Source organism: Cynara cardunculus, assembly GCF_001531365.2.
Source record: "Cynara cardunculus var. scolymus isolate 2C chromosome LG 1, CcrdV1, whole genome shotgun sequence".
Lineage (NCBI taxonomy): Eukaryota > Viridiplantae > Streptophyta > Magnoliopsida > Asterales > Asteraceae > Cynara > Cynara cardunculus.
The window spans coordinates 44,291,438-44,306,630 of record NC_037528.1 but is presented as its reverse complement, the minus strand read 5'-3'; the positions used below and the strand labels follow the sequence as shown (position 1 = coordinate 44,306,630).

The window sequence follows — 15,193 nt, the reverse complement described above, 5'->3', positions numbered from 1 at the left end:
ACAATTTCTCTTAACAAAAAAATATTTTAATTGTTATGTCTTATTCATAATTATTAATAATTTAATTTAAAACTCTTTTGATATTTTAACTTTTAAAGTATAAACCAACGATGATCAAAATATCTCTGAGATTAAAAAAACGAATTTTTTTTAATAAAAGAGGCGTTGCACGTGTGAAGTAACCAAAGGGGGTAGTAATGCGCGCGTGAGAAAGGGGGGTTTGTGTGTGATGACGCGCGTGTGATAGAAAAAAAGGTAAAGAGATGACTGGTGTGAGTGTTTGGTTTTGGGGGGTTTCGTTGGGGAAAATGGTTGGTTGGTTTTCATTCTCTCTCTTCTACTGTTCTTTTGTGGAGAGCAGAGTCCGAACCAGAAAAAAGGCACCCCCATCTCTCTTCTTCCACTTCCACTCTCTCTCTCTATCTCTCTCTCACACATTTGATCGGAGGCCATCGACACTGAACGAGAAATTTTCGAAATATTAACTCATATATGGATATGTGATTGCCGGAAAGAGATTTTAGCCGGCGGTGAATAACGGTGTTTCAGTGTGATTGTAGTCGTACGGACTTTGTAGCTGAGTTCCGATGTCACGATCGACTGTAAGCGCCGAGGTGTTCTCTTTTCCTCTGCCGCTAGATCCTTTTATCTGTTTGTTTCATTTTTCACTCTGCGTATTATGAATTTGATGAATGGATTATGAAATTGTTTGAGCTAATTTGGATTCTCTTGTGTTGATTGCGGTTTTAGTCGAGATGATCAAATGTAACTGTGATCTTGATTTAATGTTTCTGTTTGTGTTTGGTTAAGGTTTTTATAATCGCCGTATCAGATAATTTCATAAATTTGGTTTCTTTGTTTGTTGCTATTCCTAATTCTATTTGCAGGTTCTGTTAATGTAATTGTTTGGATTTTTTTCTTTAAATAATATTCTTTTTTTCTTTTACTTTTTGCATCTCTTTTGAATGTAAAGAGTATATTATATGACATGACATGACTTAATCATTTAATTGTCCTCACTAGTTTGTAGCAATTAGAGCTGGCAGCTTTCTGCTCTTGTTCTTGTACTATCCCATAAATAACCAAACTAAACCAGTACTAACCCATATATAACCAAACTAACCGGTACTATCCCTGAGTCCGTGAATGGTGAATCCCATTCGCAGAGGTTAGGTGTGGTTATAGGATGCACGCAGACCATACTATCCCATAAATGAAACCAAATATAATTTACTATATCCCACTCCTCAAAAAGGTATTTATATAGATGGATTCTAATTTCTAAAGTTGATGATGCTCCTCCTTGCTATTGTTGCACACTGGTGATTACAGCTACTACGAAACTTTCAATTATCTAATACTGTTGAATATGCAAGATTACAGAGTCGCCTTCTTTTATTATTGTACTCTCTCTTCTTTTCTTCCTACCATTCGTTTCATGGGAACAAGTGGTGATAAGTCAAGATGCCATCTTTTCAGGTGTTATTCCTAGGTTGACTACACACCTACACATATTCACACATGGACATGTATCCATATATGCAAATATATGTTTGTAATTGTGCACGCTCACATATATGAAAGTTTAAATAGCTTTATGCACATATATGTTTGTTGATGTGAACACACACATACGTGGATTGATGTATGTATCTGTTTATGTATGTATTGGTGTATCCATACATATGTGTCCATGTATACAAATATGTATGTATATACATGTGTATGTATAGTTATATAGGCAACTTGCTTTCTTTGAAAAGTGAAACTTAAAGCGGTCATTCATGCCCATAATAAGATGTCTATGCAATTACGTGGAGTATTAACAAAGGAAGAGGAAAAAGTTATAGAATAAAAATATGTTCTTGCATAATTGAATTGTTAAAAGAACTATTCATATATAGGTACTTTTCTGATTAATCTATATTGATTAACATAATTAGCTGACAACTTTGATACTATTTCAGATGTACTTTGACAACTGAAATTGTGATCAAGGAAGAGATGGATCCAGGACCTTATCCTGTACGTGAAGGAGAACCAGATTGTTCTTATTACATCAGAACAGGCCTTTGTAGGTTTGGGGCAACATGTCGTTTCAATCATCCTCCTAACAGGAAACTGGTAAAACGGACAACCTAACTTGATTGCTGCTAGTTGTTTTCATTGATGAGTGAAAGAAGTATGTTATTTATGAAGTTGTTTATGTTTATTTCTGACATGGAAGCAGAATCTTCTGATACATCTAAAAGGAGTTTAAGGTAGGGCCCCTCAAATTAGAAAGTCTTGGCCATGATCATTGCTCTTCCTTTACATATGTAACATTCCTGAATTCCTTTCTAACATGTACATGACATTATTTGTAGGTTTTCAGTTATTATTAATTTTGGTAGTGATGGCAATAAGCAATTGTGGGAAAGTCAAACCCCTTGAAAACATATGTACCAAATTTTAGGGCATCCTTTTTACCTTCTTATGTTGAATATGATTAGAACTTGATATTTTTTACATGTTGGTTGCACGTTTCTTTGTTGTCACATGGGATAAAAGTTGACATACCTGAAAGTTGGTCATCTAATGTAAGAGAATGTTACCATCAAGTGCTTAGATTGACCTGCTCCCTAGGTGGTAATACGTTAATTCAAGTCTCTTGTAACCTGGCTGTACAAAGGCTAGTGGGATTCAGGAGGAATGAATGAGAAGTTTGTGTGGAGTGGAAGCAAGGAGATGAGAGAACCAAAATCCGTTAGGTGATTGGAGAGAAGAATATGAAAGCCAACCCTAGCATTTGGGTGGAGGAGACTTGTATATGCTAGACATTGTTTACTCGAACTTTTGAATTCCAACATGGCCGAAGCAATTTATTTTTAACATTTTCTTGTGGTTCTTGGTGTGGGTTAGGCTGTACAATCCAATATGTAACGTGCAAAGCAATGGTCTTATATGTTCTCATATTCTAGAAAATAAAGATCCCTGTCTGAAAATAAGTAAATGTAGTATTCTACGGCTTTTGTTATCTTCTAGAACAATATGTGCAAATTTGCACCACTGTCTTGATGTAATAAGTTTCTTGTATTAGAGGCTATAGGAATGTTTTTGATAGTTAATAAATAACAAAGTTAGCAGATTGCTGAATATCGTTAACAAGACACTTTATGAGGAATCAGTGTTTCCTATAATTGGTAGCTACGGATCTTACCAATTCTTATCTACTCTGTTACCCTGGTTATTTTTTCTCTCGATGATTCTGTCCCTTTTCAGTTCATCTTGTCCATGAATATAAGCTTCCTTCCAATTAATTTGAATAATATTTTGCCTATGACTTTGAACATAAATGCATGCACAAGCATCCTTACAATGCACTCACAAGTGCAATACGTCTTCTTCTTGTTGAGCAATATCTGAGTTAGCAAGGTCAAGTCTTTTTCATGAATTTTTCAATGTACTCTTAGTACAGATCTGGCCACAGCATAGCTTTTGTCTATAGAATTTTGAGCTTCATGAGTCCACAATTCACATCAGTAGATTAGTGCTGTCACTACACATGCATTTCCCATCTCATGTTGACTTTGCAAACTTTGGATAAATTGGATAGGCCACTTAAATTGCTTGATAATTTCATCTTTTCTAATAATTGCTATTTATGGTTCCAGGCTATTGCAACAGCCAAAATGAGAGGAGAATATCCAGAAAGAGCAGGACAACCTGAATGCCAGGCAAGTATCTATTGTCCAAATTTTCCAAGGGGTTTCGTCTTCTTTATAAAAAAAAGTATTTTTTTATCCATATATGGATATTGACTTTACCTTAAATGCCGTTGGCTCTCTTCTGACCTCATCCGAAATTGTGAAAATATTCATGTTGCCAAAGGTTGAAAAATACAACATTCTAAGATAGCTTTTATTATTTTCACCAACCTTCTATCCAGAGGCGAAGGATCAAGAGCATTTGTACTAATAAATGTTACTCTCCATCCAAACAAATCCATATAGTTTTTGATATATTAACAACATCTTAGGAAGTTTGTTTGAACAAGTTTATGTAGTCACTTCCAGTAATTCCTTTAATCATCTTATGTCTTTTGTTGTTTCAATTTTCAATTAATTTCATTGCAAGTTCTACAAGATGCATGACCCCACCCTGAAGATATATGCTGGCCTAGTACATTGATGATGTGACATTAAAGTTAAGCACGGATGGAGTTAAAAATGCACCCAATCTTTTTTAGACCTGGAAAACCTCACCTGGAAGTTAGTAAACCACGGATTGAAAATGTTTGCTGCTGCCAACTGATACAGCCCTGGTAATTCATGTCAACCACAAGTTGGGATTCAAACTCGGGACCTCTAGGTTATACCGAGCAAACTCCATGGGCAACCACAAAATGAGCAAGCCTAGTTGAGTGCCTGAGCCTAAGTTCAAGTGAGATACATCTTTCATTAGGCTAATTCACCCCATCCAAGAGGATATATTTGTATCTTGGTGCTTAAATTCTTGCCCATTCCATCCTCAGCATACTCTCTATATGAAATATATTCACTAGCCGTTTGGTGTTCTCTATCATTTTGTATTTTTCTGTTTTTTATGACAGTACTACTTGAAGACGGGTACCTGCAAATTTGGAGCAACATGCAAGTTTCATCATCCCCGAGACAAGGCTGGGATTGCTGGAAGGGTTTCACTAAACGTTTTGGGTTATCCACTTCGAACGGTTTGCATCTGCATCTCGTATTCTTATATTTATGTTTTCTTTTATTAATATAAGCACTTATCCATCTTTCACATACACATCGTTTTCTTTTATTTCACTTAATTACTAAATACGTGTACTTTTTCGTTCTGGCATTTTATTTTATTGTTGTTATGTTATCTAATCATGAAATACCGAAAATCCGTACTTCTCCAAACCCGGAAAACAGACTGAATTCTGGGATCCCAAAATATTTTTACTCTAATGTGGGCAATAAGACAAATCATAATGCAAAACTTGATGTTGACTTTTTGCTTCATGTTATGTATGGCTTTAGAAGGTAGTCACCAATACAAAGGAGTACGATAGGCCATGGTTACAATAAAAACCCTGAAGTCAAGCAATATTTCAGTTAGTAGAGATAGATCTTTAGACTACTATATTTCTTACATGACTCAATCTAAGAACTCAGTTCAGATATGGTCATATGGTACAAGGATTTAAAGTTGGCCAGGCCTCTGAAGAGGAGAGGTAGGTTCTTTCAGACCAAGAGAAACAATGAAATGAGAAGGATCATATGATGCACTACTCTTATTGGTAAATGTATCTACTCGATAGAGATATGACTATTTTACTTCTGTAAATCAGCCTTTTGGCAGAGATGTTTGATTTTTATACTAAATTTTATTTTATTTTTAACAAAATGGTAAAGCCGTAGGGCCTCTAGTTGCACTTTTCTTCATTGTGAAAACTCCTTATTTGGTTTGTGGTGCATGTAGCTTGCTCTGGTAAAATGTGGTATTCAGAAGTGGTCTTTTCTTTATTCTCTCATGCAGAATGAAGCTGAATGTGCATATTATCTGAGAACCGGACAGTGCAAATTTGGAAGCACTTGTAAATTCCATCACCCACAACCATCTAATATGATGGTCTCATATCGTGGCTCTCCTGTGTATCCTACAGTCCAATCACCAACTAGTCCTGGTCAACAGTCATACCCAGGAGGAATAACAAACTGGTCTTTGTCTAGAGCTTCCTTTATTAGTCCACGCTGGCAAGCCCCTTCGAATTATGCACCAGTGATTCTACCACAGGGTGTGGTATCTGTTCCAGGATGGGGTGCATACAGTGTAAGTTGTTTTTATCAGATATGTTCTTTCTATATCTCATTCCATCTATATGATATAAAGTATGTTATTTTTATATAATTGGGGTTGGTTTCAACATATCTGTAGTAGGAGTTGACTATTAATATTTGATATAAATTAAATGCTAATTCATGCTCCAAGTGGTCCCTGACAAAAGCATCTGTCTAAATGTGTAGTTTATTCTGATCTTAGCTTGTAAGATTGAAGAAATGGACCCATCAAATTACCACATAACAGGATGAAAAAGATAACTGATTTACAAAGCACTATTATATGAGTGGTCGAATGATAAATTAGCAGAAAAGTGATGAGACATTTTGATATCTAAAATAACTTCAAGAATTTAATTGCTTACATTCCGAAGGAACCTTGGACCAGTTGCTATCTTGTATGACATGTGTCAAGGTTGAGCCATTGAATGAGAACTTTATGATTGTCAAGGGCTGTAGAGACAGCAAGGATATTTGCCTCGAAGTATCCGTCAAGGATGTTAGAGTCCTACATCGGCTAGGCTTGGACCATTTCTCTTCCATACATGTTGGAACCTCCTTTCTCTTCTCAAGGGATTTTTTGGAGAGTAAATCTGCCGGTTCCACATATTCTCACAATGGAAAGACTATTTTACCCCTGTGGTTTCTTGCAGGTGAACAGTATAAGCATTCTGCAGAAACTGCAGGGTATAGGTGTTCTTGGAAAGAGCACAGGCCTTCTAGAAATAGTTGGAACTAAATTATTATAGTGTTTGTTCTTAATTTCTTATACAATGAATTTTTTTTGGAAGTATACAATATATATATATGGCAAATGAAACTCACATACACTCCTCACCTATGGTGAGGTTGGAAGAACTGCAATGTTTTTGTGGAAAATATTATTAGGAGAGGTTATTGCTTTTTTTATTATTTAATCAGGGAACCCTCCCTATTCAATATGAAATATTCCTACTCTTTCTTCTATTCGCTTTCCATGTGGGATACGCTTCAACACACATTTTTCACATTCCCCTCAAGCTGATGAGTAGGCATACACCGTTCCCAGCTTGGATACAAAATCATCACATTCCGAATTATAACCTAACGTGGTATGTTCAAATCATTTTACACCAATTTTTTTTATACATCTAGGTTCATGTTTTGCTTGACTCTACATACAACACACCTGTATCACACTTACTATTTGGTTTACCATTTAGTCATATATTTTCCGTTTTCTAACATATTACTATTTTTTATACTACATCATAAACTTTATCATGATGTTAACAAGTAATTTATTTTTGTTTCTATGATATTAGCAAAAGATAAGATACGAAATTTCATTGTTGAATGTATTTTGTGATGAAAGAAAATAAAATAAATAACAGCATTTTCGTATATGGTAGTCATAGGTTATGTTCTACCCAAAGAAGATACATACTTGCAATCTTAATTCGGAAAGATAGTTTCTTTGACATTGTTTGAAACAATGGGAGCTGTAGTATTGATGTATAATTGGATACAATGATCAAATCATTATAAATAAACCATGATCACAAAATCGTTAGTCATAAAACCACATGGATCAAGTCACTAAATTTGGAATCCCATGTCGAACCAAAATGCCACATGGATGCTAAAGAGGCCTTGCCTTTAATTTACTAATGGAAGATTATTCAAATGGTGAAATTGTCAATCTTTACAAACCATAGTGACTCAATGTGACTTGATTGCTAAAATCAAGAACCCACAGTGGCCAGAATATGTTTTTTTTTGTTTAATATTGTTTATTGCTTCTTAATATGTTTGGTGTAGTCGTGGACTTGGTATACAAAGGCTTTATAATCTGACTCGGTGAAGTTTTTCTTCAGGGTCCGCTTGGTTCCCTTTCATCGTCAGAGAGCCAACAGCAGACAGCTGGAAACAGTCAAATTTATGGAACATCACGCCAGAGTGAAGCAGCTAATGAAGCAGTACAAGGAACTTATTCTTCATATCGTACGGGCTATTACGCATTACCAAGTGAAAATGTGTTCCCTGAGAGGCCTGGTCAGCCCGAATGCCAATTTTACATGAAGACTGGTGACTGTAAGTTTGGTGCAGTTTGTAGATTTCATCACCCCAGAGAAAGGATGATTCCTGTGCCTGATTGCGTCCTTAGTCCAATGGGCCTTCCTTTACGTCCGGTTAGTTCTGCTTGTTTATTGATAATTACATCTATATTAGCAATTTCCATATTGCATTAGTTTCATTCTTTCACAATATCATCCATCTTGAATCTATGACATGAATTGGAAATTATCATTGAAATGTAAGCAATAAATCTTAGCTTTGATGCAAGTTGCTCTGATACTCTTAATTGCTTCTCATAAATGGAACTATTTTATTCACGTCTAGGTGACTCTTCCTTTCTTCTCTTTTCACAGTCTATCTATAAACCCTTTAGGAGATGAAAGATCAACCAATGGAAAATAGGAAATGTCATGATGAGGAAAGGGTTGTGGCTAGGAAGTAACGACATTTGCTAGAGATAAATGAGTCTTGTGCAACATCATGTGGGATCTGTCACAATTTTTGGGCCTAAGATAATTATTAGAGAAACACCTGCACTGAATACACGAACGATGCCCTTATCTAACTTTTTGGATTTACATGTCAATGTTGCTGCCATGTGTTCAGTTTCCATGTCAATTGATAAACCTATGGGGTCCAACTGTGCTGTCACTGTCAACACATTCCCAACTTCCTTTTGAGGCATATATGTGGACAAATATATCTTCCCCTTCAATAATGGCTATATTGGCTAGATCAATAAATTGTGGATGCTTTAGGGCATGTCCCAGCCTTGAGTCTTGATAAATTAGACCGTACAGGGTCATTAAATATAAGTGTTTAGCAGGGTATGGCTACTTTGGCACCTATATCTAGTTATTTTTATGGAGGAAGGGGTAACCAAAAAATTAAAAGAAACAATCATTCCATGTTAGTGACCTATATTAGCTCAAGTGATCAATTTGAACTTAATTATGATTTCACTTTGGTAAGCATGTTTTGCTTATACAACTCATATGGTTAGGGTATGTAGTCTAATGTAAACCAACTATCCCTGCATCTCAATGGATAATGTTAATTCATTGGTTTTCCAGTTTGAAATAATACATTATTAAGAAGAGAGTAACTACAATACATGAAATAGAAGATTCCTTTGCTTCTCAAAAAGAACAAAAAGAAGCGAGAACAAAAAGAACAAAACAAAACCCTATTTAACCCGACATAATGGTACTGTAATGAGCATAATTTACATCATAAAAACTAAGTCTGAACCTTGATGATTCCTTTGCTTCTCCAAAAGCCTGATTAGATGTGAAGCATTGTTCTCAAACATATGATGACTATTCTTCAAACCTGCACCCTGATGAAACTTTCATCTATGTACAATTTAGGCTGCCATGCATAATTGGATATTGAATTAACTTTTAATGCACTTTTTGAGGAGGTGGTTTATTTCCAACAACCTCTAGGGTTTGTGGTTAATGAGTCTTCCAAAGTATTTCATTCGCAATGAACACTTCATTAATGAAGTTTCTTGAGGTCGGTTTTCCAATTCTCTCGAGCTCTAGAAATGTTTGGGATGCCTTGTTGTACATGTAACTATTTGGAATTCTTCCATCAACAAATTGCAAAAAGATGTGTCGGTATTTAATATTGAAAATGCAGCTGCTCTTATGTTCATTTAGAAAGAAGTTGGGGGTGCTTGGTTGGGGGTTTTGGATGGTAAGGAATGGAAATGGTAATGAATAAAGATGGTTGTTTGGGCATAAGGGAATTACACATCAAGGAGTTAAGGATAATCATCCATTCCCACTTAATTTGGAGGGAATGAAAGTAATTCCTGCTTCTTCTGGACTCAGTCATCAGGTTACAGGGGACTATGATAGAAACTTGACACACTAAGAGTAAAAATGGCATTCATACTTGGTGAAACTAATGTTAATACAGGGGATCATCTCCTAAGAGTGGGTGTTGAGCAATGATGCTCTTTTTATGACTGTGAGTATCCAGCAAACACACTTGAGGGACCTGATATCCAATGTGCTGGGACCAGGCAACACAAACATGCCCAAAGATTTTGTGTTGTGACAGGACGATGTAAAAGTTGGTAAAGACAACAAATTGTGAATTATAGAAGGATCTATCTTTTCCATCGGAAAACGGGAAATGAGAATTGCTTGCGATCATATCCAATGATGAACGTTTGATGGATTGAGATGGTGCGAACAACCTTCTGTAGGTGATGATGTTCCTGTCTAGCACACCGTTATAGTGCAGCCAAATGCAGAGAGATTTTACTTCTAGGCTTAAATAAGGTAGCATGAGAGTAGTCATTAATGAAAATGGAAGTACTTGAAGCCAATAGGAGCCTCAGTCGGGTAACGCCCCCAGATATTGGAAGGAACTAATTAAAATGAAAAATCTACTCTGGGTTTTAGGTGGATGAGTTGTTCATGTATGCTTTTCTTACTAATGCGGCCAACAGAGAATTTCTAGAAAGCGAGTTCTTCAAACTATGAAATGAAGGATGCCCCAACTTGAAATGAACTCGCTCACATCACTAAAATATGCAACCTGATTGCGTGAAACATCCAATTGTCTCCTGTGCCAATAAACAGGTTTGTTCACACAATGAGTAGGAAACAGACAAATAGTCTAGTTACAAATATGATGACAATTGTTTTGAAGTCTGATAGATGTCTTTCTGTCGCTGCAAACTGAAAACTATTAATTAGATGTTTTTTATTGCTTAAATGTAATATCTCATAGTGCAATCTGCCAAATTAAGGGAATGGTAGTGCCAAGACAAATTTTCTTAGGTGAACAGGACTTTGTGGTTATTTTGAGTTTGATACACAAGTTATAACTAAAAGCTGTAAGAATTGAGTTAACTCCTAGGGTGAAAATGCATTTGCATCTTGATCGAATTCGAAAGTATAAACAAATGAAAGGGACATATGGATATCAGTTGTGTATGGATATTTCTCAATAGAATAATTAACATGGTTTCTATTTCTATTTCTACAGGGAGAACCTTTGTGCATTTTCTATTCTCGTTATGGTATATGCAAGTTTGGTCCAAGTTGCAAATTTGACCACCCAATGGGGGTTTTCGCTTACAATTTCTCTGCATCAACATCAGCTGATTCACCAGCTGTCCGCCGCTTGTTGGGTTCATCTTCGGCAAATGGTGCATTAAACATGTCTTCAGAAGGGCTTGTTGAGGGAGATTCGGTTAACCCTAGGCAAATCAGTCTGCCAGATAGAAGACACATTCCCACCAATGACGATAGTATCGACACAGAGGGATGAAGACCTCCCAAATGACTATTGGTTATTTACTACAAATCTTTTTGGAGGATCAAAAAGTTGTAACTTCATTTATATTGTTGGCCGGAGATGTACATAATACATGTTAAAGTCAACCTATTCTGAAAAATCAATTCGACTGAATTGCGTTGATGCATTGTACAACTCCACATTTTTGTCACATTCGGTTAAACCCAATGTGAGCAGTTAATCTATTTCAAAAGCATGCCTTTCTGGTTCATGTAAATTACCTTGTTTACCCATCTTTATGTTCAAAGCATTTATTTATCCAATAATTCTTGTAAGCTTAATTATGTTCGGGTAGTTCGTGCATGGTCTAATCTCGCTGGAATCCTGCTCATGGCCTTTACAGTAAGTTCACTCCTGATTATTATTGATTGTTCCTACTTATATTATTATTAGCCTTCTATTACCAAGGGGTATTTGGAGCTAAAAAAAAATCTTCTTTCATGGGCAGTTATCCTTGCCTCTATCTCAGTATTCTTGTAAATTGTCTTCTTTTAACAGGATTTGAAGTTTGAACACTCAGAATCAATAATTGACTCTAGCATTATGGTGGATCTCGTATATGGTAGACGTACAAGCCTGCATCGTATATGGACCCTGTTTTTGGTAGATTTCGCTCTGTACTTTTTTCAATAACCAGATAGCTTCAGTTGAATGTACAAGTTACAAAAATAATTTGTGCTGTCTAGCAGACTCATTTCATATATATATATATATATATATATATATATATATATGTGTGTGTGTGTATGTATACGCGTGTGTGTGTGTGTATATATATATGATACTGTGCAGGCTTTGTGGAAAGAAAGGCTGAAAGTTGAATGGTGGACACCTAATTCATCAGTTGCATGGCTCCTAGCTCAGAGCAGGTAACTTCACTACCTTTTTCATTAATTAATAGGGACTACTGATTGCTAGTGCTAGGATAGAAATATGTGATGTTTACTGTGACATCTTAGTTGTATTTCTAGATAACTAGGATGAAACTAGAGTTTCTATGGTAATGCTTAAAACTCTAGAAGCCAATTGAAGATTCTGCATCTGATCCATAATTAAGCTTGTATCGAGCTTAGCTTTGGTGGACATAAACTATTGAAATGGTTCCTGCTTTGATAAGAATCATCTATAACAATCATCTACATAGTGTAGCACTCATCTATGGAGTTTTAAAACAGTAAGATGCAGAAGTGTCATTGCGATAATGAAGATCTTTAGGCTAGGAAAGCATACATAGTCCCCTCGTGCACTCACTGTGGTTCCTTGCAAATAAAGATGAGGTAAGTTTACCTTTGTAGTAAAATTTGATCAGTTTCCTAGACTCTTATTGTGTATCTCTTGACTGATTGTGAGCTAAATCGTAGGGGCCATAACCATAACCTTATAATGTCATCCTGGCTGTGGGACTAAAGGTTCCCATATTGCTGTTAATCTAAGAATGCTCCGATGCTGTTATTTGAGTCTTAAAAACTAGAGAACCATCTAGATCAAAGAAATTGCTCCATTGATCTTCTGAAGAAATTTGAGGCATTCTTCTTTTAAGCAGATACATTCTTAAATCTAGCGAAAAGTCATTTATTTAAAAAAAATACGTCAGAAGGTTATTCTTCTAGCATCTGTCAGGAAGTCATACTTTGACAAGCTGAGACATAAAACCTGTAAAGATGAATAATAAGACATTTCAAATCTAACACGTAACAATAGCCACAAGAGCCATTTGGATCGTCTATCTACCCTTCTTTAATTTGAGCTTTTAAGAATAGAATATGAGTTAATATTGTCGTTATGATATTATAGCATAATTGGAATAATGGTGCCTGTGTTCAGTATTCCATGTAACAGTACTGGGTAAGATTTTTAGTTCTTGCCATATTCATCGTAAGAGTTATCGTCCTCACTTACCGAGTAAGACTCTCGATTCTTGCCTTCGCTCTTACCGGGTAAGATTTTTAGTTCTTGCCATATTCATCCGGTAAAGTAAAGTGACTTGGTAAGCGCTTACCCGAGTAAGCGTTTGATAAACGGCACCTAACACGCACATGACACACACACACACACACACACACACACATATATATAAGCACATTTTCTCTTTTGTTGTTAATAAAATGGTTCAGGAGATAACTGTTACTCGACCTTTACAGAGTATACTGGTTTTGTGATATTTGTCTAGCTAATGTGGGATTCAACACGCCTCCTCAGAGGGAGGCTGGAGAAGAGGGCGACGAGTTGTTAGATGTGGTAAATCATATGAAACCCTTTTGAATTAATCTATCTCTAATACAGCCTTTTACGGACAGAAGGGAGATTCTTACATATATGCAGGTTTGATGGTTAGTGTCTAGCCGATGCGGGCCTCCAACAACACTTAGCGTCACCACCTATAAAATAGAGGTAAATACATTTGACAAAGGACTTTTTGATTTCTCAAAACCTATATGGTGCTTATTCTCTCTTCAGAAGGAACCAACTCCTGATTCTGGTTAGTTGGTGCTACTATAACATCATTAAAATTCATCACGGGTATAAAAGTCCGACTCTGAGGACATGTACATTCTAGCCCTCATTAATAAGACCATTATTCTTGCGAACTCGAAAATAATTTCTCACGTGTCTTTAGACTTGTCGTCGACATAGGCTATGATGTCTATCCCAAAATAAAAGAAAGGTTTGCATATATCCTACCCCTTCCCTCCGCATGATTTGGTTACTTTGGTTTATTCTTGCAAACTTGAATTTTAGGAAGCAGTGTCAATGTCCCCCTCATAAAAGCATCACCTTATATATAATATAATTTAATAATATGGATGATAGAATTAGGGGCTGTTTATCCAAATGCTTACTCGGTAAGCGCTTAATGATAGGAATCTAACACTATAATTTATTTTGATGTGTAAGATTTTAGTACATCAAAACATATCGAATGCAACAATTTACTGAGTAAGCGTTTACCTAGGTAAGAGTCGTCATCCTTATTTACCAGGTAAGACTCTCCATCATTCTTATTGCTCTTACCCGTTAAAATTCTTGACTCTTATCATGTTTATCCGATGAAAGAAATTTATTATTCACGAAAACAGATATTGGCCTTGTTTCATTTATCTGAATTTTTACATGGCGGCCTATGATTGGTCAAGGTATTATCCTTGATCTCACCGGTTTTTTGTCCTTTTCTTCACTTTTTGAATTGGTTTATTACTTTTATTTGTGAAAATGTCATTCAACAAATTACACTAGACTAGAGTATGAGGAGAAAGAATGTAAGGCCGGTGGCAACCGGTTACTGTTTTATGTGATTTCTTCGGGACAAAAAAAATAATAGGGAAGTCTAAAAAAAATCTCAATAAATTTTAGTGTTTGAAATGATTAAATTTTTGGATAATTTTTTGGAACAAATTAGTCTTTAGACATTTAAAATAAATTTCATCAGTAATTATTTTTAAATTATTTTTTATTTTTTTTTAATTTGAGAAATCATATACAAAATATATTTATTTTAATTTAAAAATAAATATAATCAGTTATTTTTTTAAAATCTTTTTTTATTTTTTTAATTTGAAAATCACTGACATAATATTTTTTATTATAATTTAAGTTAGGTTCAATAACGAAGTAATTTATATTTGGTTTAATAATATAATTTTCTCATAAAAATAATAATTAATTATTTTGTTAGAACTCGATAATTATTCTAATTATATTTTAGATTTTTTATATTTTAAAATGAGATGTTTATCCTCTATTTGATTATGTTTATCCGCAGTTAATTACATGAATTTAAACATGGAGCTTTAATAAGTTGTACTTGTGTATAATTACTTGTAATTTTGAAATTTTAAGTAATATCCATCAAAATACAATACTTCATGCATAAAAATTGGTTTTTAAAACTTTTTATCAAATGCTTTATAATATAGTATATATATATATATATATATATATATATACATATATAGGTCTATAAACTCATTTTTCATTGTGAGCATGAAGAT

The 15,193-nt window shown here is 35.1% G+C and overlaps 1 protein-coding gene across 2 annotated transcripts; it reads left to right on the top strand.

Moving 5' to 3' along the window:
- Window positions 1-288: 288 nt before the first annotated feature.
- LOC112514841 (zinc finger CCCH domain-containing protein ZFN-like) lies at window positions 289-11,467 on the top strand. 2 transcript variants are annotated; one of them, XM_025121466.1, is made up of 7 exons: window positions 289-614; window positions 1,968-2,124; window positions 3,654-3,716; window positions 4,592-4,711; window positions 5,527-5,820; window positions 7,685-7,999; window positions 10,893-11,467. In XM_025121466.1, exons 2-7 carry the CDS (start codon window positions 2,005-2,007, stop codon window positions 11,175-11,177), a joined length of 1,197 nt encoding a protein of 398 aa, XP_024977234.1. In that variant the 5' UTR covers window positions 289-614; window positions 1,968-2,004; the 3' UTR covers window positions 11,178-11,467. The 2 variants fall into 2 exon arrangements, with proteins under 2 accessions (XP_024977234.1, XP_024977242.1); XM_025121474.1 differs by having other exon boundaries at window positions 309-602.
- The last annotated feature ends 3,726 nt before the right edge of the window (window positions 11,468-15,193 follow it).

What these genes read in the sequence shown, in the direction of transcription:
- LOC112514841 (XM_025121466.1), top strand. Translation starts at nt 2,005, where the DNA reads ATGGATCCAGGACCTTATCCTGTACGTGAAGGAGAACCAGATTGTTCT. An exon ending in CAGGACAACCTGAATGCCAG is followed by an intron (nt 3,717 to 4,591) that starts GCAAGTATCTAT and finishes TTTTTATGACAG; the next exon opens with TACTACTTGAAGACGGGTAC. An exon ending in CAGGATGGGGTGCATACAGT is followed by an intron (nt 5,821 to 7,684) that starts GTAAGTTGTTTT and finishes GTTTTTCTTCAG; the next exon opens with GGTCCGCTTGGTTCCCTTTC.